The sequence below is a fragment of the Melanerpes formicivorus genome, unplaced genomic scaffold, assembly GCF_026170545.1.
Source record: "Melanerpes formicivorus ecotype bairdi unplaced genomic scaffold, bMelFor1.0.p_v2 SCAF_10, whole genome shotgun sequence".
In the NCBI taxonomy this organism is placed as follows: Eukaryota; Metazoa; Chordata; class Aves; order Piciformes; family Picidae; genus Melanerpes; species Melanerpes formicivorus.
The window spans coordinates 21,973,587-21,996,037 of NW_027142362.1; the positions used below are offsets into that span (position 1 = coordinate 21,973,587).

Consider the following 22,451-nt stretch of genomic DNA (forward strand, 5'->3'; position numbering starts at 1 on the left):
TGCTGTCACTTGGTTTATTTACAGAGCAAGAGGCAGGGGAAGAGAGCAGGGCCACGACCCAGGGAGTGTGTCTGCACTCACTGCTGGCTCTGGACGAGACACAGGAGGCATGGTGGAAAGCTGCTGCTCCCCAAGCCTCCCTGAAGCTGGAGCACAGCCCCTGTGGAGTCAGCCAGCCTGCCCCACAGCCTTACCCAGGCTTCAGCAAGCGAGGAACTGACTCAGGCCCTCCTGCCCTGCTTAGGCAGTGGGCAACTGACCGTGGCGGTTCTTGAGCACCGCTCTCTGATGGTGAGGGGAAGGCTCTGCCCTTCCCTGGGACCACCTTCTTGCACAGCTCTTGGGATGGGGGAAGCTCACAGCGTTGGTCCAGGTTGGCAGAGCACCAGGAAGGGTGGTGGAGTGTGTCAGTGCCTCAAGACCAGCAGGACAGAGAGCACACGGAAGGGTGTGAAGGAGAGCCTCACGCCCCGCGGCTCCAGCGGCAGGCGGCCCTCTGCAGCTGGCTGCTCCAGGAGGTCACAGCTGGGGAAGAAAGCAGCAGGTGAGGCTGAAGTTACTCATCTCCATCACCAAGAGTGCCCAGCCCTCCAGCATGGACTTACAGCATCGCCTCCTGAACGGGGAAGGAGGTCTGGAGCCAGGCGCTGAGGGTGCTGCCGTGAGCCTCGTACAGACGAACCACCAGAGCGTCAGACCTGTCCTCAGCCTTGGGGACAGCCAGAGGAGTGAGGCAGGCTGCTCCCCTCCTGCACCTCAGGTACAGCCCAGCCCCAGCCTTGGGGACAGCCAGAGGAGTGAGGCAGGCTCCTCCCCTCCTGCACCTCAGGTACAGCCCAGCCCCAGCCTTGGGGACAGCCAGGAGTGAGGCAGGCTCCTCCTCTCCTGCACCTCCCCAGCCCCAGCCTTGGGGACAGCCAGGAGTGAGGCAGGCTCCTCCTCTCCTGCACCTCCCCAGCCCCAGCCATGGGGACAGCCAGGAGTGAGGCAGGCTCCTCCCCTCCTGCACCTCAGGTACAGCCCAGCCCCAGCCTTGGGGGCATACAGGAGTGAGGCAGGCTGCTCCCCTCCTGCACCTCAGGTACAGCCCAGCCCCAGCCTTGGGGACAGCCAGAGGAGTGAGGCAGGCTCCTCCCCTCCTGCACCTCAGGTACAGCCCAGCCCCAGCCTTGGGGACAGCCAGGAGTGAGGCAGGCTCCTCCTCTCCTGCACCTCCCCAGCCCCAGCCTTGGGGACAGCCAGGAGTGAGGCAGGCTCCTCCCCTCCTGCACCTCAGGTACAGCCCAGCCCCAGCCTTGGGGACAGCCAGGAGTGAGGCAGGCTCCTCCCCTCCTGCACCTCAGGTACAGCCCAGCCCCAGCCTTGGGGACAGCCAGGAGTGAGGCAGGCTGCTCCCCTCCTGCACCTCAGGTACAGCCCAGCCCCAGCCATGGGGGCTGAGCGCTTCTGCCTGCCTGCACCCAGCTGCCTGACCTGACTGATGACTGTGGCTGCAGTACCCAGGTACAGACAGGGACACTACCACACCCCCTGCTGTGAGTGGCCCTGCCTGGGCAGGCAGAGGGGTGCCCACCTGCCCTGTCCTCACCTACAGCAGGACACACAAACCAGAGAGCTCACTGTTTCCACCCAGCTGAGCCTGCCTGCTGCCCAACACAAGCTAAGCCACGTGCAGCAACCACAGCCTGACCCACCTGCCCTCCCTGCCCTCCCCTGGGGACTTGCCTGCTTGACAGCCTCCAGCACCACTGCAGGGGAGCTGACAGAGAAGGCACTCCAGGCTGGGCACTGGGCACAGCTGGCTGGCACCACGTGGAGGGGGAAATTCAAGTCGTAGGCACGCTGGATCACACCAGCCTCCTGGAAGGAACCTGCAAGACCAGAACTTGTGTGAGAGCCTCTACACACACACAGCCAGAGACATGCTCATGCCAGGGCTCAGTGGAGCATCCTCCACCCTGCGTGTCCCCACAGGGCACCCACCCCTCGTAGCCATCACTCACCCAGGTGAGGCAGCACAGCGTAGGTGAAGCGGTGGTGCCCGATGTCTGCCGTGGCATCAGGGGACTTGGGTGCTCTCAGCCTAAGGCAACAAGAAGTAGGTGAAGCTGGTGTCTCAGCAGCACCTTCCACCAGCCAGCACAGAGCCAGAGGAGCTGTGATAAGACAACTGCCTGCCACTGCTAGCTCCAGGCTGGGCCCTGAGGCTGGAATCCCACAGGCTGCTGGTGTCTGGCAACAGCACCCTGAGGGTAAGCAAACGTGAAGGGTGCTCCTCTGGCTGCTGGAGGCCAACTGAAACATGGGATCATGGACTCACTGTGGTTGGAAAAGACCTTCAAAATCATCTTAGAGTCCAGCCATTCTCTAACTCTCCCAAGGCTGGTGCTAAACCCTGTCCCTCAGCACCACATCTCTGCCTCTGTCAAACCCCTCTAGGGATGGGGATTCAACCACCTCCCTGGGCAGGTTGTTCCAGTGTTTGAGAACCCCTGCAGGGAAGAAGTTTCTTTTACTGTCTGACCTAAACCTCCCCTGGTGCAACTTGAGGCCATTTCCTCGTGTCCCCTCACTTGTTCCTTGGGAGGAGAGACCAACTCCCACCTGGCTCCAGCCTCCTTTCAGGGAGTTAGAGAGCAGTAAGGTCTGCCCTCAGCCTCTTTCCCCAGGCTGTCAACACCCCCAGTTCCCTCAGCTGCTCCTCCCCAGCCCTGTTCTCCAGACCCTTCACCAGCTTTGTTGCCCTTCTCTGGACTCACTTCAGCCCCTCAAGGTCCCTCTTGGAGTGAGTGGCCCAAAACTGAACCCAGCTCACAAGGTGTGGCCTCACCAGCGCTGAGCACAGGGGAACAATCCCTGCTTTGGTCTTGGCCACCTGGGCACACCACTGGCTCATCTTCAACCAGCTGCAGACCAACACCCCCAGGTCTTTGCTGGGCAGCTTTCTTGCCCCTCTGCCCCAAGCCTGGAGTTCATGGGGGTGTTGTGACCAAGCAGGTCCCCAAGATGTAGAGTTTCACTCAGCTTTGTATGCATCCCTAACATCACTCTGCTTTCCATCTCCTTAAGCCTCCTCTCCTGAGCTACAGGAACAGGAAAGCTACTTGGGGCAAAGGTGGATCTGCTCTCCGTGGAGTATCTGTGAGCACAGTTCCTGGGAAGCACACCAGCTTAACCAGCTGCACAAGCCGGCCTGAAGTCCTCACAGGACAGCCAGCCTAACACACTTCAGGCCAGGCAGTGCCTCCACTTCCCACTCTGCTCAGAAGGCAAGCACGCCCTGCAGCCCCTGCCCCCGAGGGCGGCTCACAGCGAGAGGCTGAGGCGGTTCCCGTGGGCTGCCGCTCCGTATTTGCAGTCGTTCAGCAGGGCCACCCCAAAGCCGTGCTCGGACAGATCCAGCCACTTGTGAGCCCACACCTGCAGGAGGGAGCCAGGGACATCTTCAGCACAGGGAACAACAGCAGCCACACACACCAGGGCGGGGGGGAGCAGCCCCAGCCTGGCCTCTCACCTCGAATCGAGCCCAGTCCCAGGACGTGTTGCGGTGCGTCGGCCTCCGCAGGTGGCCAAACTGGATCTCGTAAGTGGCCTCTGTGCTTCGGACCTGCACAGGGAACTCCACCTTCAGGAACTTGTGGGCCTCCTTCCACTCAACCTAAAGCACAGCATCACAGAATGGGAGAGAATAGAATAGAATAGAAGAATAGAATAGAATAGAATAGAATAGAATAGAATAGAATAGAATAGAATAGAATAGATCAGACCAGACCAGACCAGACCAGGTTGGAAGAGACCTTCAAGATCATCGCATCCAACCCATCAACCAATCCAACACCACCTAACCAACTAACCCATGGCACCAAGCACCCCATCAAGTCTCCTCCTGAACACCTCCAATGATGGTGACTCCACCACCTCCCCAGGCAGCCCATTCCAATGGGCAATCACTCTCTCTGTATAGAACTTCTTCCTAACATCCAACCTAAACCTCCCCTGGCCCAGCCTGAGACTGTGTCCTTTTGTTCTGGTGCTGGCTGCCTGGCAGAAGAGACCAACCTCTGCCTGTCTACAACCCCCCTTCAGGTAGTTGTAGACAGCAATAAGGTCACCCCTGAGTCTCCTCCTCTCCAGGCTAAGCAACCCCAGCTCCCTCAGCATCTCCTCACAGGGCTGTGTTCCAAGCCCCTCACCAACTTTGTTGCCCTTCTCTGGACTCGTTCCAGCAAGTCAACCTCCTTCCTAAACTGAGGGGCCCAGAACTGGACACAGGACTCGAGGTGTGGCCTAACCAGTGCAGTGTACAGGGGCAGAATGACCTCCCTGCTCCTGCTGGCCACACTGTTCCTGATGCAGGCCAGGATGCCATTGGCCCTCTTGGCTGCCTGGGCACACTGCAGGCTCATGTTCAGCCTACCATCAACCAGCACCCCCAGGTCCCTCTCTGTTTGGGAGCTCTCAGCCACTCTGACCCCAGCCTGTAGCACTGCCTGGGGTTGTTGTGGCCAATGTGCAGAACCTGGCACTTGGATGTGTTCAGTCTCATGCCCTTGGCCTCTGCCCATCTGTCCAGCCTGTCGAGGTCCCTCTGCAGAGCCTCTCTGCCCTCCAGCAGGTCAACTCCTGCCCCCAGCTTGGTGTCAGCTGCACATTTACTGATGATGGACTCAATCCCCTCATCCAGATCATCAATGAAGATGTTAAAGAGGATGGGGCCCAGCACTGATCCCTGGGGCACACCACTGGTGCCTGGCTGCCAGCTGGCTCTGGCACCATTCACCACCACTCTCTGGGCTCAGCCTCCAGCCAGTTCCTAACCCAGCTCAGAGTGCTGCTGTCCAAGCCAGGGGCTGACAGCTTGACCAGGAGTTTGCTGTGGGGGACAGTGTCAAAGGCCTTGCTGAAGGCCAGGCAGACCACATCCACAGCCTGCCCCACATCCACCAGGCAGTCACCTGGGCATAGAAGAAGATCAGGTTGGTCAGGCAGGACCTGCCCTTCCTAAATCCATGCTGGCTGGGCCTGATCCCTTGGCCATCCTGTAAGTGCTGTGTGATTGCACTCAAGATCACCTGTAGAGGCTGGAAGGGACCTCATTGAGCCCAAGCCCCCCCCCAAAGCAGAGTCACCCTAGGGTAATCCACAGAGGGAATGTGTCCAGGTGGGCTTGGAAAGTCTCCACAGGAGACTCCACAACCTCTCTGGGAAGCCTGCTCCAGGGCTCCAGCACCCTCAGTGTAAAGAAGTTTCTCCTCAAGTTGAGGTGAAGCCTCCTGTGCTCAAGTTTGTATCCACTGCTCCTTGCCTGCACACCACCAAAAAGAGCTTGGCCCCTTCCCCTCAGATATTGATAGGCATTGATCAGATCCCCTCCCAGCCTTCTCAAGACTGTATGTGGTAACATGACCATGGCAGACTGTCAGGCAGAGGCTGCCCTTCTCCTTCCCCAGTGTGCTGCAGCCAGCTCACCACTGCACCAGGTACAATGAAACCACACCGGAGCCTGATCACAGGTGACTGGTGGGTTTCTCTTCCAGCCTCATCCCTTGAGACTCCCACCCCTAAGGCAGAGGAGGCTCCAGGGATGGAAACAGGGAAGGGAATGTCATTCAGGCCTGAGGTTCAGCTCCCCAGGGCCCAGCCTGGGGGGCACAGATGTCTGTATGGTGCAGCAGCTGCTGGCCAAACCTGGGTCTGGAAGCGGAGGTAGGGGCACGAGGCATCCAGGATGACATCCTGGGTTAAGGTGCTGCCTTCCCCGACCTGCAGAGAGAAGCTGGCACTGCCTCGCAGGCCCCCAGCCAGGCTGACTTCCAGAGGCTTCAGCAGCTTGCTCACTGGCTTCCTAAAAGGATAAAGGCAGAGCTGGTCTCAGCTCAGTAGCTAGAGGTGCCCAAACCCCAGGCCAAAATCCGAGGGCCGCACGCACTGCTCCTCTACCTGGTTTCCAAGTGGTAATCCATCACATCCCAGGCATCCCAGTACAGAGGAACATCATCAAAGAGTGCAAACTGGTTGGCATAGCAGCCATCTGGGACTGACTCTCTGCAACAAAGTGGAACAAAAAACACAACCCCTTGCAGAACCACAGAACTGCTTTGCTTGGGAAAGACCTCAAAGATCACCGAGTCCAACCATCAACCCAGCACCGCCACGGCCATCGAACCACCTCCCCAAGTGCCATGGCCAGAGGTTTCTGGAACACCTCCAGATGGTGACTCCTCCCTGGGCAGACTGTTCCAATCCCTGACCACACCCTCAGTAAAGCAACTTTTCCTAGTATCTATCCTAAAACCTCCCCTGGTGCAACCTGAGGCCTCACTCTATCACCTGATGCTAGGGAGAAGAGGCCAACCCCCACCTCACTGCAGCTTCCTTTCAGGCAGCTGTAGGCAGCAAATGAGGTCTCCCCTCAGCCTTCTTTTCTCCAGACTAAAGCAGCCCAGTTCTCTCAGCTGCTCCTCATAAAACCTGTTCCCCAGACCCTTCACCAGTATCAGAACTGGCAGTGGAGAAGGACGTAGAGCAAGAAGGCAACTTGAGAGAGAGCTGAGGAGCCCAGCTGCAGTAACTGGATGAGAGAGGTACCTCTGGGAGCCCACCAGCTGAAGCGAGGTGAGGTGCCCCATCCTGTCCAGGCAGACTGCAATCAGCCCATTTTCCATGGTGATGGAGCCATCCTCCTTGGGGGAAAGGACAGAAGCAGGCTGCAGAGACCCACAGCTGCAGGAGCCGAGTGTCCCAGCTGCAAGTCTAGCTGCTGCCTCCTGGATTCCTTGGATTTCTCCCAGTCAAGCTCTGAGGCAGGGGACACCAAGGTGAGGACAACTGCCACTGTGCTTACCAGCTTCCTGACTGCCACAGGCTGAGGGGGCAGCAATGGCTCCCTCACTAGAGCATAGCCCATGCTGGGGACCGTCACCAGAGCTGCAAAGCAAAGAGCTTCTGTTCCAGCATCTCCCCCAGACCTAACCCTGAGCCCCACTGTGCTCATGTCAGACCTACCACCTCCTCTCGTAGCCTCCTCTTCTCCATCAGGCACAACTTGAAGTGGGACAGAGTCCCAGGGAGTGGTTTGCCAAGTCCCTAAACCCTCCCCAGGGCAGGCAGAAGGCAAAGCTGCTCTTTGCCAGCTGCCTCTGCCCCAGGAAGCTGTTCTGACACCGCTGCGCTCCGGTTCCACCTACCTAAAGTGTCCCTTCCGTCTGGCCCAGGCCTGGAGATCACCTCAGTGCGTTCCCAGGGCAAAGTGTTCAGCACCAGGCTGCTGTGGGCACTGCCAGCCTCAGGCTGCAGCAGCTCCTTGCACAAGGACTGCACAGCTTCCTCCTGCAGCCTGGCTCCAGCCCTGCGGATCTCTGAGCGACAAGAAAAGTGCCCCTGAGCTGCCACCTCAGCCCCTGGCACTCCTGTGCAATGGAGCTACCAGCACTGAGGAGCTCTGTCTGTCAGGAACTGAGGTTTAGCACCATTCTTAACTTGGCTGGTAGGAGATTACAAAGAGCTGTGCCAGCACAGCTGGAAAACTCTGGGGCTCAGACTGAGAGAGTCGGGGCTGTTCAGTCTGGAGAAGAGAAGGCTCCCAGGAGACCTTCTTGTGGCCTTCCAGTGTCTGAAGGGGGCTACAAGAAAGCTGGGGAGGGACTTTTGAGGGTGTGAGGGAGGGATAGGGCTGAGGGGAATGGAGAAAAACTGGAAGTGGGGAGATTCAGGCTGGATGTGAGGAAGAAGTTCTTCCCCAGGAGAGTGGTGAGAGCCTGGCCCAGGCTGCCCAGGGAGGTGGTGGAAGCCTCCTGCCTGGAGGTGTTTGCAGCCAGGCTGGAGGTGGCTGTGAGCAACCTGCTGTGGTGTGAGGTGTCCCTGCCCATGGCAGGGGGGCTGGAGCTAGATGATCCTTGAGGTCTCTTCCAACCCTGACAATTCTATGATTCTATACTAAAGTAAAGCTCCTGCCAGGGCCTGTGGGCAGGGAGAGGCAAACCTCGGCTGGGCTCTTACCCTGGCAGAGAGTTCCCTAACTGGGGATGCATTTGAATCCTTTGTCTAACAATTCCCTGTGGAGTTAGCACTGCTGCAGACACTGCCTGCACACCTCTGACCCACAGCACCTGGCAGCCCAGCACTGCCACCTCTGCAGCCCCACCAGGCTGGAACAAACAGAGGAGTGTCCTCCATGCCAAACTCCCTGCTCACCTGTGTAGTACTGCAGGGCATCCTCGACCACCAGCTGGATACAGCTGCCTGGCAAAACATCATGGAACTGATTGAGCAGCAACAACCTAAAAGCAGAGAACAGGAAGCAGGTGGGAAGCAGGGGGGAAGCAGGAGATTTGTTCTGGCTTGCTCAGCCCTGCCTGCATGATGGACAAACCTTAGTAACTGTTCCTTACCTCCCTGGGTTGTTTCTGTAGCACCCTTTAAATCCCTTTCTGGGAAGGTGCTCAGGGACTTGCCAGCTGCCATTTCAATAAGCCACAGCCTCAGGGTGCAAGAGGAACCTTTTTTAACCCTCAGGGCTATCCAGCTACAGTATTGCACAAGTTCAGACAAGTCAAAATGGGTGAGGAATAAGCTTCAGAGGGAAGCCAAGCTTCCAGCCAGTGGAGTAGTGAGGTTTGGGAGGGATCTTCCAATGGGAGAATGAAGCAAAGCACTGAAACACTTTCCAGGTGGAGCCTGATCAATTTATCCTACAAGGAAGCTGGAGGGCAGGGAGTACTTTTGACAAGGGCTTGTAGTGACAGGACTAGGGGCAATGGCTTTTAACTGGAAGAGGGAAGATTGAGACTGGAGATTAGGAAGAGATTCTTCCTCAGGAGGGTGGTGAGCCACTGGAACAGGTGGCCCAGAGAAGTTGTGGATGCCCCTTCCCTGCAGTAGCTCAAGGCCAGGCTGGATGAGGCCTTGAGCAACCTGGGCTGGTGGGAGGTGTCCCTGCCCATGGCAGGGGGGGGTGGAACAGGATGACCTTTGAGATCATTCTGTGATTCTATGATTTAGGGCAGGGGTTGTGTACACACAGCCCTGCAGTACTGACTCGGAAAAGGTCCCTGCACCCTAACTGCTCTCCTGCTCACTCAAGAGGCAGCTCAACCCCAGACAGGCTGTGGTCAGGCACCCTTCTGTCTCCAGCTTAAGAAGGCTCAGAGATAAGTGGCCATTTCCCAGCCCAGCCCACCAGCTGCCCAAGAACTGCCCACACCAGTGCTGCCCAAGTGGCCCAGGCTAATTTTGGTGCACTGATCCCAAGGGTTTCTACCCAGGCTCAGGCAGAGATGAGGAGCAGTACCCCAAGCACAAGGCAGCTCTCACACTGAAGTCCCCAGCCTCCCCACCCCCTCCAGTGCTCCCAGAGGCCCTCACCTCCACAGCTGCTGCAGCTGGCTGGCAGGATACTGGAAGGCCCTGCCCCGTGCCACAGCCAAGCTGCTGAGCACTTCCACGTCGTGCAGGATTCGCTCGCACTCCCGATTGCCCTTCTTGATCTGGTGTCAGAGCAAGGAGGGAAGGAAGCTGCTGCCTGGGAGTGGATCTCCACACCAGCAGCACAAGCCCAGCTCCAGCCCAGGAAGCTGGTTGTGTGTTGGTTAATGACTTTGCCACTACCAGCAAGTTGGTTTTTGTCTCTGCTCGAACCAGAACTCGAAGTGCAGGACACAGCCTCCCCTCCCTCTGCTCTCCCCTGCCTCCCCTCTCCCCTTCCTCTGTTCTCACCTTCCTCCCCTGCCTCTGCTCTCCCCTCCCTCCCCTGCCTCTGCTCTCCTCTTCCTCTGCTCTCCCCTCCCTCCCCTGCCTCTGCTCTCCCCTTCCTCCCCTGCCTCTGCTCTCCCCTCCCTCCCCTGCCTCTGCTCTCCTCTTCCTCTGCTCTCCCCTCCCTCCCCTGCCTCTGCTCTCCCCTCCCTCTGTTCTCCTCTTCCTCTGCTCTCCCCTTCCTCCCCTGCCTCTGCTCCCCCCTCCCCCCCCAACTCTGCTCTCCCCTCCCTCCCCTGCCTCTGCTCTCCCCTCCCTCCCCTGCCTCTGCTCTCCCCTCCCTTCCCTGCCTCTGCTCTCCCCTCCCTCCCCTGCCTCTGCTCTCCCCTCCCTTCCCTGCCTCTGCTCTCCCCTCCCTCCCCTGCCTCTGCTCTCCCCTCCCTTCCCTGCCTCTGCTCTCCCCTCCCTTCCCTGCCTCTGCTCTCCCCTCCCTCCCCTGCCTCTGCTCTCCCCTTCCTCCCCTGCCTCTGCTCTCCCCTCCCTCCCCTGCCTCTGCTCTCCTCTTCCTCTGCTCTCCCCTCCCTCCCCTGCCTCTGCTCTCCCCTCCCTCTGTTCTCCTCTTCCTCTGCTCTCCCCTTCCTCCCCTGCCTCTGCTCCCCCCTCCCCCCCCAACTCTGCTCTCCCCTCCCTCCCCTGCCTCTGCTCTCCCCTCCCTCCCCTGCCTCTGCTCTCCCCTCCCTTCCCTGCCTCTGCTCTCCCCTCCCTCCCCTGCCTCTGCTCTCCCCTCCCTTCCCTGCCTCTGCTCTCCCCTCCCTCCCCTGCCTCTGCTCTCCCCTCCCTTCCCTGCCTCTGCTCTCCCCTCCCTTCCCTGCCTCTGCTCTCCCCTCCCTCCCCTGCCTCTGCTCTCCCCTCCCTCCCCTTCTCCTGACCCCTCACTCAAGCTCTGCAGCTATCTGTTCGACAATGAGTGATGTGGCAGCTGCTGACCACGGAGGCCCTGCAGTGTTCAGGCTTCCTCCTCATCCCCTGAAGGCAGTCTGATGGTTTTGGAGCCCTGGCTGCAAGGTGGCTCTGTGGAGAGCTGAAGGGCACTGACTGAACCCCGGAGCTGCCTGAGCCAAGAGAGCTGAGCGTGGCCACGGTCCCCGGGGGGCAGGGCAGCAGCTCCCACCCCATGCATGCAGTCACCTGTGCCTGGGTGGTGTAGGTGCCGTTGTGCAGCTCCAGGAAGAGCTCTCCAACCCAGGTGCAGAGCTGTGAGGACTCCTGCTCCAGAGCAGAAAAGAGCTGGTCGGGAGTGGAGATCTGAACCCTACGGGACAGCCACACAGCCAGTGATGAGCCAGGAGCTGTGACACAGCCAGTGGGACACCTCAACCAGGCAGGTGGCAGCCCCACAGCCAAGGCCCTGGGAAACCCAACCCAACCACACACAAGTGTGTTCCCCTCAGCTTTCTCCTGCCCCTCTCCCACTCCACGCTGCTCTGGCTGCCTGCCACCAAGAACTGGACATCCCCAAGGCAGGGACTGACTGCCAGGCACTGCTGCTGGGCTGGACACTCACCCCACCAAGGGGCTCACAAGCAGTCCAAGGCTAAGGCCATGTTCTCTTCATGATGGAGAGACTCTTATCTCCCTGACCATCCCTCCTAGCCCACTCCTCACCCCACTTGCTCTCTGGTCTCCTTCACACAGCCTTTTTTTTGGCACTGCTGAACACCAGGCCTGGCTCAAAGCAAGTGCTCCTGCAAGGAGAGAGAAAGGGGCTCTCCTCTCACCTTGGCAGCCCATCTGTGTCACTCATTCTCTTCATCCTGTCCAGCATCTTCTGCGTGGGACCCCCTCCTCCATCTCCAAAGCCAAAGAGGAAAGCACTGTGATTCACCCGTCCTTTGTCCTTGTTGTTCTTCACTGTTTTCAGCACCTAGAGGGGGTTTGGGACAGCTGCAATCCCTTGGTGCCCAGCCCCAGCTCTCACAGCTCCACACAAGAAAGCCAGGTCAGCCTTTAGGGTGCAAAGCCCAGTCCTGCCCCCCGTCCCCAACCCAAACTGCCAAGATCTGGCACAGATACACCTCAGAGGCAGGCAGTTGACTGCAAGGCACCCCAACAGCCTTCACCCAGCTATCCTGCTCCCTTCCCAGGCAAGCACTCTCTCCTAGGAAGCTCAGACCTGGCCCCAAAGGGGCTGGCACTGCACTTTATGTGCAGGTCTGGCAACCTGACTCACCTCCTCCACTCGTCCGTGCATCCCGTAGGAGTCGCCCGGAGGAAAATGGGTGAGGACCTGAGAGCCATCAATGCCTTCCCAGAGAAAGGTGTGGTGCTGCAGGGGAGCCAAAGGAAAGCAGGGTGACTCCTACAGGCCCCTGTGCCACACAGGGCCAAAATGCTAAAGCACAGTCCCATTGCTGCCAGGAGCTCCCAAAGGACCTCCCTGGTCATGCTGCTACCAGGAGGAGGCCAGTTCACCCTTCCTCAGTGTTTTAGAATAAACCAAACCAGGTTGGAAGAGACCTTCAAGATCATGGTGTCCAACCCATCAACCAATCCAACCCACCCAAACAGCTAACCCATGGCACCAGGCACCCCAGCAAGTCTCCTCCTGAACACCTCCAGTGATGGGGACTCCACCACCTCCCCAGGCAGCCCATTCCAATGGGCAATCACTCTCTCTGTATAGAACTTCTTCCTAACATCCAGCCTGAACCTCCCCTGGCACAGCCTGAGACTGTGTCCTCTTGTTCTGGTGCTGGCTGCCTGGGAGAAGAGACCAACCTCTGCCTGTCTACAACCTCCCTTCAGGTAGTTGTAGACAGCAATAAGGTCACCCCTGAGTCTCCTCTTCTCCAGGCTAAGCAACCCCAGCTCCCTCAGCCTCTCCTCACAGGGCTGTGTTCCAAACCCCTCACCAACTTTGTTGCCCTTCTCTGGACACCTTCCAGCAAGTCAACCTCCTTCCTAAACTGAGGAGCCCAGAACTGGACACAGGACTCAAGGTGTGGCCTAACCAGTGCAGTGTACAGGGGCAGAATGACCTCCCTGCTCCTGCTGGCCACACTCTTCCTGATGCAGGCCAGGATGCCATTGGCCCTCCTGGCTGCCTGGGCACACTACAGGCTCATGTTCAGCCTACCATCAACCAGCACCCCCAGGTCCCTCTCTGCCTGGCTGCTCTCAGCCACTGTGACCCCAGCCTGTAGCTCTGCCTGGGGTTGCTGTGGCCAATGTGCAGAACCTGGCACTTGGATGTGTTCAATCTCCTGCCCTTGGCCTCTGCCCCTCTGTCCAGCCTGTCGAGGTCTCTCTGCAGAGCCTCTCTACCCTCCAGCAGATCAACTCCTGCCCACAGCTTGCTGTCACCTGCAAATTTACTGATGATTGACTCAATCCCCCCATCCAGATCATCAATGAAGATGTTAAAGAGGATGGGGCCCAGCACTGATCCCTGGGGCACACCACTGGTGCCTGGCTGCCAGCTGGCTGTGGCACCATTCACCACCACTCTCTGGGCTCAGCCTCCAGCCAGTTCCTAACCCAGCTCAGAGTGCTGCTGTCCAAGCCATGGGCTGACAGCTTGGCCGGGAGTTTGCTGTGGGGGATGGTGTCAAAGGCCTTGCTGCAGTCCAGGCAGACCACATCCACAGCCTGCCCCACATCCACCAGGCAGTCACCTGGGCATACAAGGAGATCAGGTTGGTTTTAAGGCTCCCAAGCTCCTCTCCTAACACAAATGCCTGTGTGGCGGGCACAGCTCAGCACAGAAGTCATGCACTAGAATCCCAAGCTTCTGTGCAAGTCCTGTCCAAGACCCAAAGCCCAGCCCCTCTGTCAGCAGGGGAGTGCACATGGCACAGGTACTTCAGAGCTCCACTGAATTCAAACTGGGCCTTCGCTTCCACTCCATGGGGCTGCAGGATGCCCCAAGAGATCGGTGCAAGGAGACAGTTGTGCAAGGACAGGGAATGCCACAAGAGCAGGGGACAGCAGAGCAGAGCTTGGGTTTGTTCTCTGTTAGACCTGCATGCCTGTTACACCTTCCCTTCTGGAAGCAGAAGGGATCTGTGAGCCAGGGCCCAGCTGGGATCTCTAACCACATCCTTCCACTCCCTTACAGCCTGGCAGGACACTGCCACCACATAAACTGGTGGCTTCTGGAAGAAGGCCTTGTGCCAGCTGAACTGAACCCACAGGTCCAGCCCTGAAGACAGACTCCAGCAACTGCAAAGCCCATCCCCTGGGAAGTGCAGCTCACCGGGAAGGAGTTCACCAGGTTCCAGCTGAGCTTCTGTGTGAGGAACCTCCTGATGCCACAGCCACGCATCAGCTGGGGCAGCTGGGCTGAGTAGCCAAATGTGTCTGGCAGCCAGAACTGGGAGCACAGAGAGAGAGACACACACCTGAGCCACAGAGAGGTGAGACACATGTGAGCCACGAGCCTGAGCTTGTGGAGGGCTTCTTGGGAGTCAGGCTCTCAGGCCTTCTTGCAAAGAGCAGAGATGTGCTAGACAAGGAGCAGCCTGAGATACCTGCCAGGGACCTACAAGCAGCATGAGCCAGGACTGGGGCTGTGCCAGCTGCCATGGGACACAGGGGAGTAGATCACTCCTCATGGCTTTAGCTGCAAAAAGCAGGCCTGTGTGAGGCAGCTGAACCAGAAAGAAAAGCCTCACACAGAGCAAGAGGCAGAAGGAGATGGTGTGCTGGAAAAGAGGCAGTACCTCCGTGCAGGTGCGGCCAAACTGCTGCTGGAAGAAGCGCTGCCCCTGCAGGAACTGCCGCACCATCGACTCCCCGCTGGGCAGGTTCCCGTCCTTGGGGGAGGGGAAAAGCAGAGACATCTGGTGAGCAGCCCATGCCCACCCACTGCCGTCCCCACCCAGCAGATCGAAGAGCTCAGCCAGGGCAGACCGCAGCTCCTTTCTTGAGGAGCAGGCCGGCTGGAGAGAGGGCTGCAAGGCAGGACACTGCAGACAGCAACCATCACCAACCAGCCCGCCTCAGGAGAGGCTCTGCTCTCCCTGTCCAGTGGCAGGACCGGTCCCAGAGGGATGGTGCAGAGGGGGTGCAGTGAGCCAGGCTCACCAGGCTCCTCACCATTTCCACCCAGGTGCCTCCAACAGGAATGAACTGCCCCCTGGCCACGAAGTCCTGGATCCGTGCGTAGAGCCCAGGGTAGCAGCTGCGCACCCACTCCAGCTGCTGGGCCTGCGGGAGAGCAGCCTCAGCTCACAGTACCACAGTGTCACAGTGTCACTAAGGTTGGAAAGGACCTCGAGGATCATCGAGTCCAACCTGTCACCACAGACCTCATGACTAAACCATGGCACCAAGTGCCACATCCAATCCCCTCTTGAACACCTCCAGGGACGGTGACTCCACCACCTCCCTGGGCAGCACATCCCAATGAGAACGACTCGCTCGGTGAAGAACTTTCTCCTCACCTCGAGCCTAAACCTCCCCTGGCACAGCTTGAGACTGTGTCCCCTTGTTCTGGTGCTGGTTGCCTGGGAGAAGAGGCCAACCCCTTCCTGGCTACAACCACCTTTCAGGTAGTTGTAGAGGGCAATGAGGTCTCCCCTGAGCCTCCTCCAGGCTAAGCAACCCCAGCTCCCTCAGCCTCTCCTCCCAGGGCTGTGCTCAAGGCCTCTCCCCAGCCTTGTTGCCCTTCTCTGGACACCTTCAAGTCTCTCAATATCCTTCTTAAACTGAGGGGCCCAGAACTGGACACAGGACTCAAGGTGTGGCCTAACCAATGCAGAGTCCAGGGGCACAATGACTTCCCTGCTCCTGCTGGCCACACTATTCCTAATGCAGGCCAGGAGGCCCTTGGCCTTCTTGGCCCCCTGGGCACACTGCTGGCTCATGTTCAGGCAGCTGTCGATCAGTACCCCCAGGTCCCTCTCTGTTTGGCAGCTCTCATCCACTCTGACCTCAAAAGCTCCCACCACAGTGTCCCACATCCACACCCCTCCTCTCTGCCACTGCACAAAGGGCAACCAAGCTGCTGAAGGGACTGGAGAGCAGGCCTGGGGAGGAGTGCTTGAGGCAACTGGGGCTGTTCAGCCTGGAGGAGGCTGAGGGGAGACTTCATTGCTCTCTACAGCTCCCTGAAAGGAGGCTGGAGCCAGGTGGGGGCTGACCTCTTCTCCCTCATCTCAGGTGACAGAGTAAGAGGAAAAGGCCTGAAATTGTGCCACAGGAGACTGAGGTTGGAGATTAGAAGAAACTTCTTCTCTGAAAGGGTTCTGAAATGTTGGCACAGGCTGCCCAGGGAGGGTGGTGGAGTCACCACCCCTGGAGGTGTTCAAACACCATGTGGCCAGGGCACTTTGGGGCAGGGTTTAAGGGCTGTGGTGGCCTTAGGTCAACAGTTGGACTTAGTGATCTTAGAGGCCTTTTCCAACTGAAACAATCCTAGGTTTCTGTGGTGTGTCCCCCCCATTCCTGGAGGAGCAATGTGGAAGGAGAGCTGTGCAGGAGGAGATGACTCACCTGGGAGCAGGTGAAGGTGAGCTCTGGGTTGCACTCCATCAGGCCCAGCACGGTGGCCCAGCTCCGCGCACACTTTCGGATGGTCTCCTCGTAGGGCCACAGCCAGGCTGCAGGGACAGGCAGGTGGCCCCACCGTGGTTACCACCTGGCACAAGCTCCTTTGGGGAAGGAGCTGTGCTGCCCTTCATGGATCCTCCAGGGACACTGCTCATGTAAATGCTGTCCTTTGGGTAAGTGCTTGACAGCGACACGGCCTGGGGCCTCCACTTCCCACTACAACCTCTGGGGAGACTGACTCTCCTCCAAGGACTGGAAATCGAGGGGTGAAGCCAAGAGAGCAGCCTGTCATTCACCCCTCATCACCAGCCCCATCAGTGCACCAAAAGGCAAAGCCAGGCAGACTCTTCCCTGGCAGCACAAAGGTCCCTTTCCCTTCCCTCGGGGCACAGAGTCTGGAGGCCAAAGGCAGCCAGCTCTGCCCTCAGGCAGCACAGGCAGGCCTGCAGTGGGGGAAGGCTGTGCTGCTCTCACCAGAGTCGATGTGGCAGTGCCCCAGGGCATGGATGGTGTGCTGGCTCTCTCCATTCCTCTGGCTGAAGATGGCTGCAGCCAGGCCCCGGGCAGCAGGGAAGGTGGTCGGGTCGGCCACGTCACACACGTTCACCATCTGGTTGGCGGTGTACAGTGCCTGGAAACTCCTCTGGTTTTCCTCCCCAAGGAGCTGGAAGTGATAACAGCTTGATTTGGGAGCTCAGCACATCCTCTGGCACAGCTTGGGATGGCACCCCTGCCTCAGGGAGAAGCTGCTACCTCCTTCCAACATCTGGCTCTACAGGTAAGCAGTGCTTCACAGGCACAGCCTTCTGTCTCTGCTCATGTGCTTTCTAAAGCAGGAGGCTTTGGTCTAACAGATCCTGCCTTGGAGCAGAAGGCAGATGAAAAAAACCACCTGTGGCTTCACTCTGCTCAGCCTTCTCCTATTCCAGAGAATGTCAGTTGAGCTGAATCAGCAGGAGCAAACCTTTGCTCCTCCAAGGCTACCCAGTGGGAGGAGACAGGTCACGGAACAGCAGCAGGAGGAGATAAAATGAAGTTGTGGAAGGAGGTCCAAAGAGTGAGAGAGGGAAGACTGCTCACAGACCTGGGCCATGTCCAGCAGTATTTCCAGATCCACCAGCAGCTCATAGGCATCTCTGTTGAAGATGGCCAGCTCAGCCTTGCTCAGGGTGAACCTCCTGTCAGGGTCTGGAGGAGCAATCATACTGCCCTTGCCAGCCCCAAAGAGACCATTGCAGGCCAGCTCCACATACAGGGTCAGACTGGAAAGCAAAGGGAAAGCATCAGGGAGCCAGGAAAGTCCATTCCCCAGCCCATGGTGTGACTGACCTGACCTAACAACAGAGCCCCTGAACACCACAGGCTTCCCAGAGCACCACAGACAATGATGTCACAGCTCAGCCTCTTGGCTTCAAACTCATCCAAACTCTCTCAGTGGTGGTGGTGGTGGTGGTGGGGTCCAGCCAAGCTGCCCACCTACCTGTGGGGCTCTGACTCCTTCAGGCTCCTTGTCAGGATGTAGCTAGTCTTCTCACCTTCCTTGGTCAGACCCTGCAGAAGAAGGCAGCATGTTCAGTGTATGTCTGCTGAGGTCCATGACAGAGGGCTGGATGGGCAGGACAAGGCACATCCCACTGGATGGAGGGGCCTGGTCCCACATCTTGTAGGACAGTGCTTCCCACATCATGGAAACTGCTGCTGCCCCAGCACTAACACAGACCCTGCACACACCACTACAGCGCAGGACAGGGCTGCAAAAAGTCCCCTGGGCCATTCCACCACCCCAAGGCAGGACTGAAACTGGCACCCATGACAAGAATCTGTCCCACTCTTCTTGAGAGCAGTGGAGATTCACACCTCAGGCCCAACACTTCCTTATCCTCCAAGGCAGATTTGCTAATGCCCAAGGCAGGGATTTTCAGTTGCTACATGTTTGCAGACCAGAATCTTCACTCCTGGTGGGGCCCTGGAAACAGCCCCCAGGCCCTCTGGGGTCCAACAGCACAGCATGGAAACCACAAGAACAGTCTCCTCTCTCCTGCTCCACACATCAGATTCTTTACAGCCACTGCCCTCCTATGCACAGCAGTTTCTCCTATGTTTAAGACAGGTCTGCTGTTGCCTCAGAGATTAGCACTTGAGGCTACACAACTCTACCAGTACATATCCCCCTTTCCATTTAGCTCATGACCACTCTGTCTACACCTCCAAAGGCTCTTGGCTCTCTCCTGCTGGTCCAGATGTTATTCTGTGTGCCCCAACACATGCAGGCTCTCCTGCGCAGAGGAAAGCCTGGGGGTCTGCTGCTGCCCCACTGCAGAGGGAGGCAGCAGAGCAGCTGGCACAGCCCTTACCCATGCCTCCCCATGCAGTGCTACAGGCTGGGGTCAGAGCAGTTGGAGAGCAGCCAGGCAGAAAGGGACCTGGGGGTAGTGGTTGATGGTAGGCTGAACATGAGCCTGCAGTGTGCCCAGGTGGCCAAGAGGGCCAATGGCATCCTGGCCTGCATCAGGAACAGTGTGGCCAGCAGGAGCAGGGAACTCATTGTGCTCTGATCAGCACTGGTTAGGCCACACCTTGAGTCCTGTGTCCAGTTCTGGGCCACTCAGGTTAGGAAAGACGTTGAGATGCTGGAAGGTGTCCAGAGAAAGGCAACAAGCTGGGGAGAGGCCTCGAGCACAGCCCTGTGAGGAGAGGCTGAGGGAGCTGGGGTTGCTTAGCCTGGAGAAGAGGAGGCTCAGGGGAGACCTCATTGCTCTCTACAACTCCCTGAAGGGAGGTTTGTAGCCAGCTGGGGGTTGGTCTCTTCTCCCAGGCAAGCAGCACCAGAACAAGAAGACACAGTCTCAAGCTGCACCAGGGGAGGTTCAGGCTGGATGTTAGGAAGAAGTTCTCCATAGAAAGAGAGATTGGCCATTAGGATGTGCTGCCCAGGGAGATAGTGGAGTCACCATCACTGGAGGTGTTCAGGAGGAGACTTGATGGGGTGCTTGGTGCCATGGGTTAGTTGATTAGATAGTGTTGGGTGACAGGTTGGACACGATGATCTCAAAGGTCTCTTCCAACCTGGTTAATTCTATTCTATTCTATTCTATTCTATTCTATTCTATTCTATTCTATTCTATTCTATTCTATTCTATTCTATTCTATTCTATTCCATTCCATTCCATTCCATTCCATTCCATTCCATTCCATCCCATCCCATCCCATCCCATCCCATCCCATCCTCCTTACCTGGACAGGCTGGGCATCTCTCCACACCATGCCCTCCCCGTCGCTCTCCCAGACGAGGTGCACTTCCCGCCCTGTCCATGCTTGGGGGATGCTCAGCTCCACTTTAAACCAGCAAGTCTCCCACCTAGGAGAGAGCAGGCAGTGACCTCAGCCCACTATGAGACCTTCTCCCAAGGGAAGCCACTCTTCCTCCCAGCCTCCATGGGAAAAGTAAAGTGGGGACAGAACAAGAGGTTCGGATGTAGTGAAGCTGCCTGTCCACACAGAGCTGCTTTAACCTCTGCCCCCAGACACAGTGTTGTCTGGAGGTGGCCTCCAGCATGGCTGACTGTGACATGCCAGCCCTGTTCTGTGCCATTTCAACAAGCTAGACTTTCTTTTAACCATGAGCTGCTGACCTGACTGGTTGCTCTTAGATTAGGAGAAACTTCCAGCTTGTAGCAGCCACCACTGTCAGTCCTTGGTGAGGGTTAGGGATGTGACAGCCAGCTCAAAGCCAAGCTGAGTGGGGTGATGCACTCTTTCCAGCTGAGAAGGACTGGGACACTGTTCCTCCACCCCCTACAGCAACCCAGAAGGCAGTGAGACCAGGTGGTGGAGTCACCATCCCTGGAGGTGTTCAAGAAGGGACTGGATGTGGCACTTGGTGCCATGGTTTAGTAGTCATGAGGTCTTGGGTGACAGGTTGGACTCAATGATCTTTGAGGTCTCTTCCAACCTTATTGATTCTATGGTTCTATGCCTGGGACAGGGCAATTTATCAATATGCCTGGAGCTCTGACTCTTCTTATCGTGGCTCTTACAACCAGGGCAGGCTGCAGGAGGCACAGCAGCCCCAGTGGGTGATGATGCTCAGGAGGCAGCGCACAAATCCTGTGGTGCTGGCCTCAGGCAAGGCCTTCCTGTGAACCCAGAGAAACAGCCAGTGAGACCCTGTCTTTGAGCACTGCTGGGACAAGAAACAAGACATTCTTCTTCTGACAAAGCAGAAGCAAGCATCAGGGTCACAACTACAATGAGGAGTTCTCAGCAGAAAGGATGGATGAACCAGGCTCTTTGCTCTCCTTGGCAACAATCACATATTAGTCTGTTTCCTTGCTAAATATCCCTATGGGCTTCTAGGCAGACACCTACCTAAAGCACTGGGCAGGGAAGAGTCCAACAGAGGGCTATGAGGATTAAGAAGGGACTGTAGCACTGCCTTACAAGGAGAGGCTGAAAGCCCTAGGGCTTTTCAGTCTGGAGAAGAGGAAACTGAGAGGGGATTTAATAAATGTTTATAAATATCTGAGGTCTGGGGGTCAAGAGGGAGGGGACAGGCTCTGCTCAGTTGCACTCTGTGACAGGACAAGGGGTAATGGATATAAACTACAGCACAGGAGGTTCCATCTCAGCATGAGGAGGAACTTCTTTACTGTGAGGGTCAGAGCACTGGAGCAGGCTGCCCAGAGAGGTTGTGCAGCCTCCTTCTCTGGAGACTTTCAAGACACATCTGGATGTGTTCCTGTGTGACCAATGTTCCTGCTCTGGCAGGGAGGGGGATTGGACTTGATGATCTCCGGAGGTCCCTTCCAACCCCGTAACATCCTGTGATCGTCACATCTCTTCACCATTGAAAGCTCACGAGGATTTACACTGGCAAGTTAACTCTTGAGACAGAAGCTCCGTGCCCAGCGAAGCCTGGTACTCACGTGGGCCCGAAGGAGTCTCCCACTCGAGCGGGTCGGAACTCCTGCCGAACGGCTTCATCGTAGGGGATGCGCCGCGGGGTCTGGAAGCAGGAGAGCGACGCCAGCGGACAGCGATCCCCAAAGAGCCTGTGGCGGGGTGGGGAGGGCCAGGACGCGATTAACAAGGCGAGAACAGTGGGGATCAGCCTGAGGGATGTGGGATAGGGAGCACCCTGCTTTCCCAGCACGGCCGTACCGGATCGCTCACCCCCACGGCGCTCCCCGAGCAACAATCCCCAGGGGCTCTGCTGGAGCACCCCCACCAAGGAGGGCTGAGGCGACTGTGCCAGCAGCACCCCGCGGCACAGCTCCGGGCCGGCCAGGGGGACGTGTGCTGTGTTCACTGAACCCTCCCGAGCCCGGCAGCGACCCGACGGGAGCAGCTTGCCCTGAGGGGCTGGCGGCGGAGCCGGACACGGGGGAAGAGGCCCGGGCGCCGCCAGCACAGCACAGCCCAGCCCCGCTTGCTGCCAGCACCCAGTGGGACCGGGGAGGCAGAAGAAACCCGGCCCCGTCGCCCACCTGCCCCGCAGGTTGCAGTCGGTGAAGTAGGTGTCAGAAAGGAACTTCTCGACTCGCTCCAGCGCCGTCCGCCGGTGCTTGAGGGCGGCCATGAGGGCGGCGCTGGGGCACTGCGCATGCGCGGGGCGCGGAGCGGCCTCCCCGGCGCGGAGGATGCGCTGGGCGGGGCTGGGTGGCCGCCAGGGTGCCTGCCCGGTGTCTTCGGCGGTGCCTCCTCTAGCCGTCCGCTGCCCGGCAGGTGTCTGCGGCAGGGCCTTCCTGCCTAGGGACCGGGAGCGAGCGTTCCCCGCGTGCCAGGCCCTGAGGAACGGCCCCGTTCACTCCCTCCGTAGCCTGGCTCCCAGATTCAGGAGCAAACCAAGCAACAAAGTTGGTGAAGGGTTTGGAACACAGCCCTGTGAGGAGAGGCTGAGGGAGCTGGGGTTGCTTAGCCTGGAGAGGAGGAGACTCAGGGATGACCTTATTACTCTCTACAACGACCTGAAAGCGGATGATGGTCTCTTCTCCCAGGCAGCCAGCACCAGAACAAGAGGACACAGTCTCAGGCTGCACCAGGGGAGGTTCAGGTTGGATGTTAGGAAGAAGTTCTCTACAGAGAGAGTGATTGCCCATTGGAATGGGCTGCCTGGGGAGGTGGTGAAGTCGCCGTCATTGAAGGTGTTCAGGAGGAGACTTGATGGGGTGCTTGGTGCCATGGGTTAGCTGTTTGGGTGGGTTGGACTG

General features: G+C 58.2%; 1 protein-coding gene across 1 annotated transcript; it reads right to left on the reverse strand.

Annotated features, from left to right (window-relative positions):
- Positions 1 to 2: 2 nt before the first annotated feature.
- On the reverse strand, positions 3 to 21,820 carry MAN2C1 (mannosidase alpha class 2C member 1). Its single transcript, XM_068144247.1, has 26 exons — positions 21,729 to 21,820; positions 21,168 to 21,293; positions 19,477 to 19,600; positions 17,723 to 17,793; positions 17,327 to 17,504; positions 16,717 to 16,906; positions 16,186 to 16,292; positions 14,788 to 14,898; positions 14,412 to 14,504; positions 13,946 to 14,062; positions 11,921 to 12,016; positions 11,469 to 11,614; positions 10,879 to 11,002; positions 9,364 to 9,485; positions 8,194 to 8,279; positions 7,188 to 7,358; positions 6,845 to 6,927; positions 6,589 to 6,683; positions 5,941 to 6,045; positions 5,689 to 5,845; positions 3,515 to 3,658; positions 3,311 to 3,420; positions 2,004 to 2,083; positions 1,726 to 1,871; positions 606 to 709; positions 3 to 525 (listed from the first exon to the last, which is right to left on the reverse strand). The coding sequence occupies exons 1-26, from the start codon at positions 21,818 to 21,820 to the stop codon at positions 408 to 410; spliced, it is 3,096 nt and encodes a 1,031-aa protein (XP_068000348.1). The 3' UTR covers positions 3 to 407.
- Between the last annotated feature and the right edge of the window lie 631 nt (positions 21,821 to 22,451).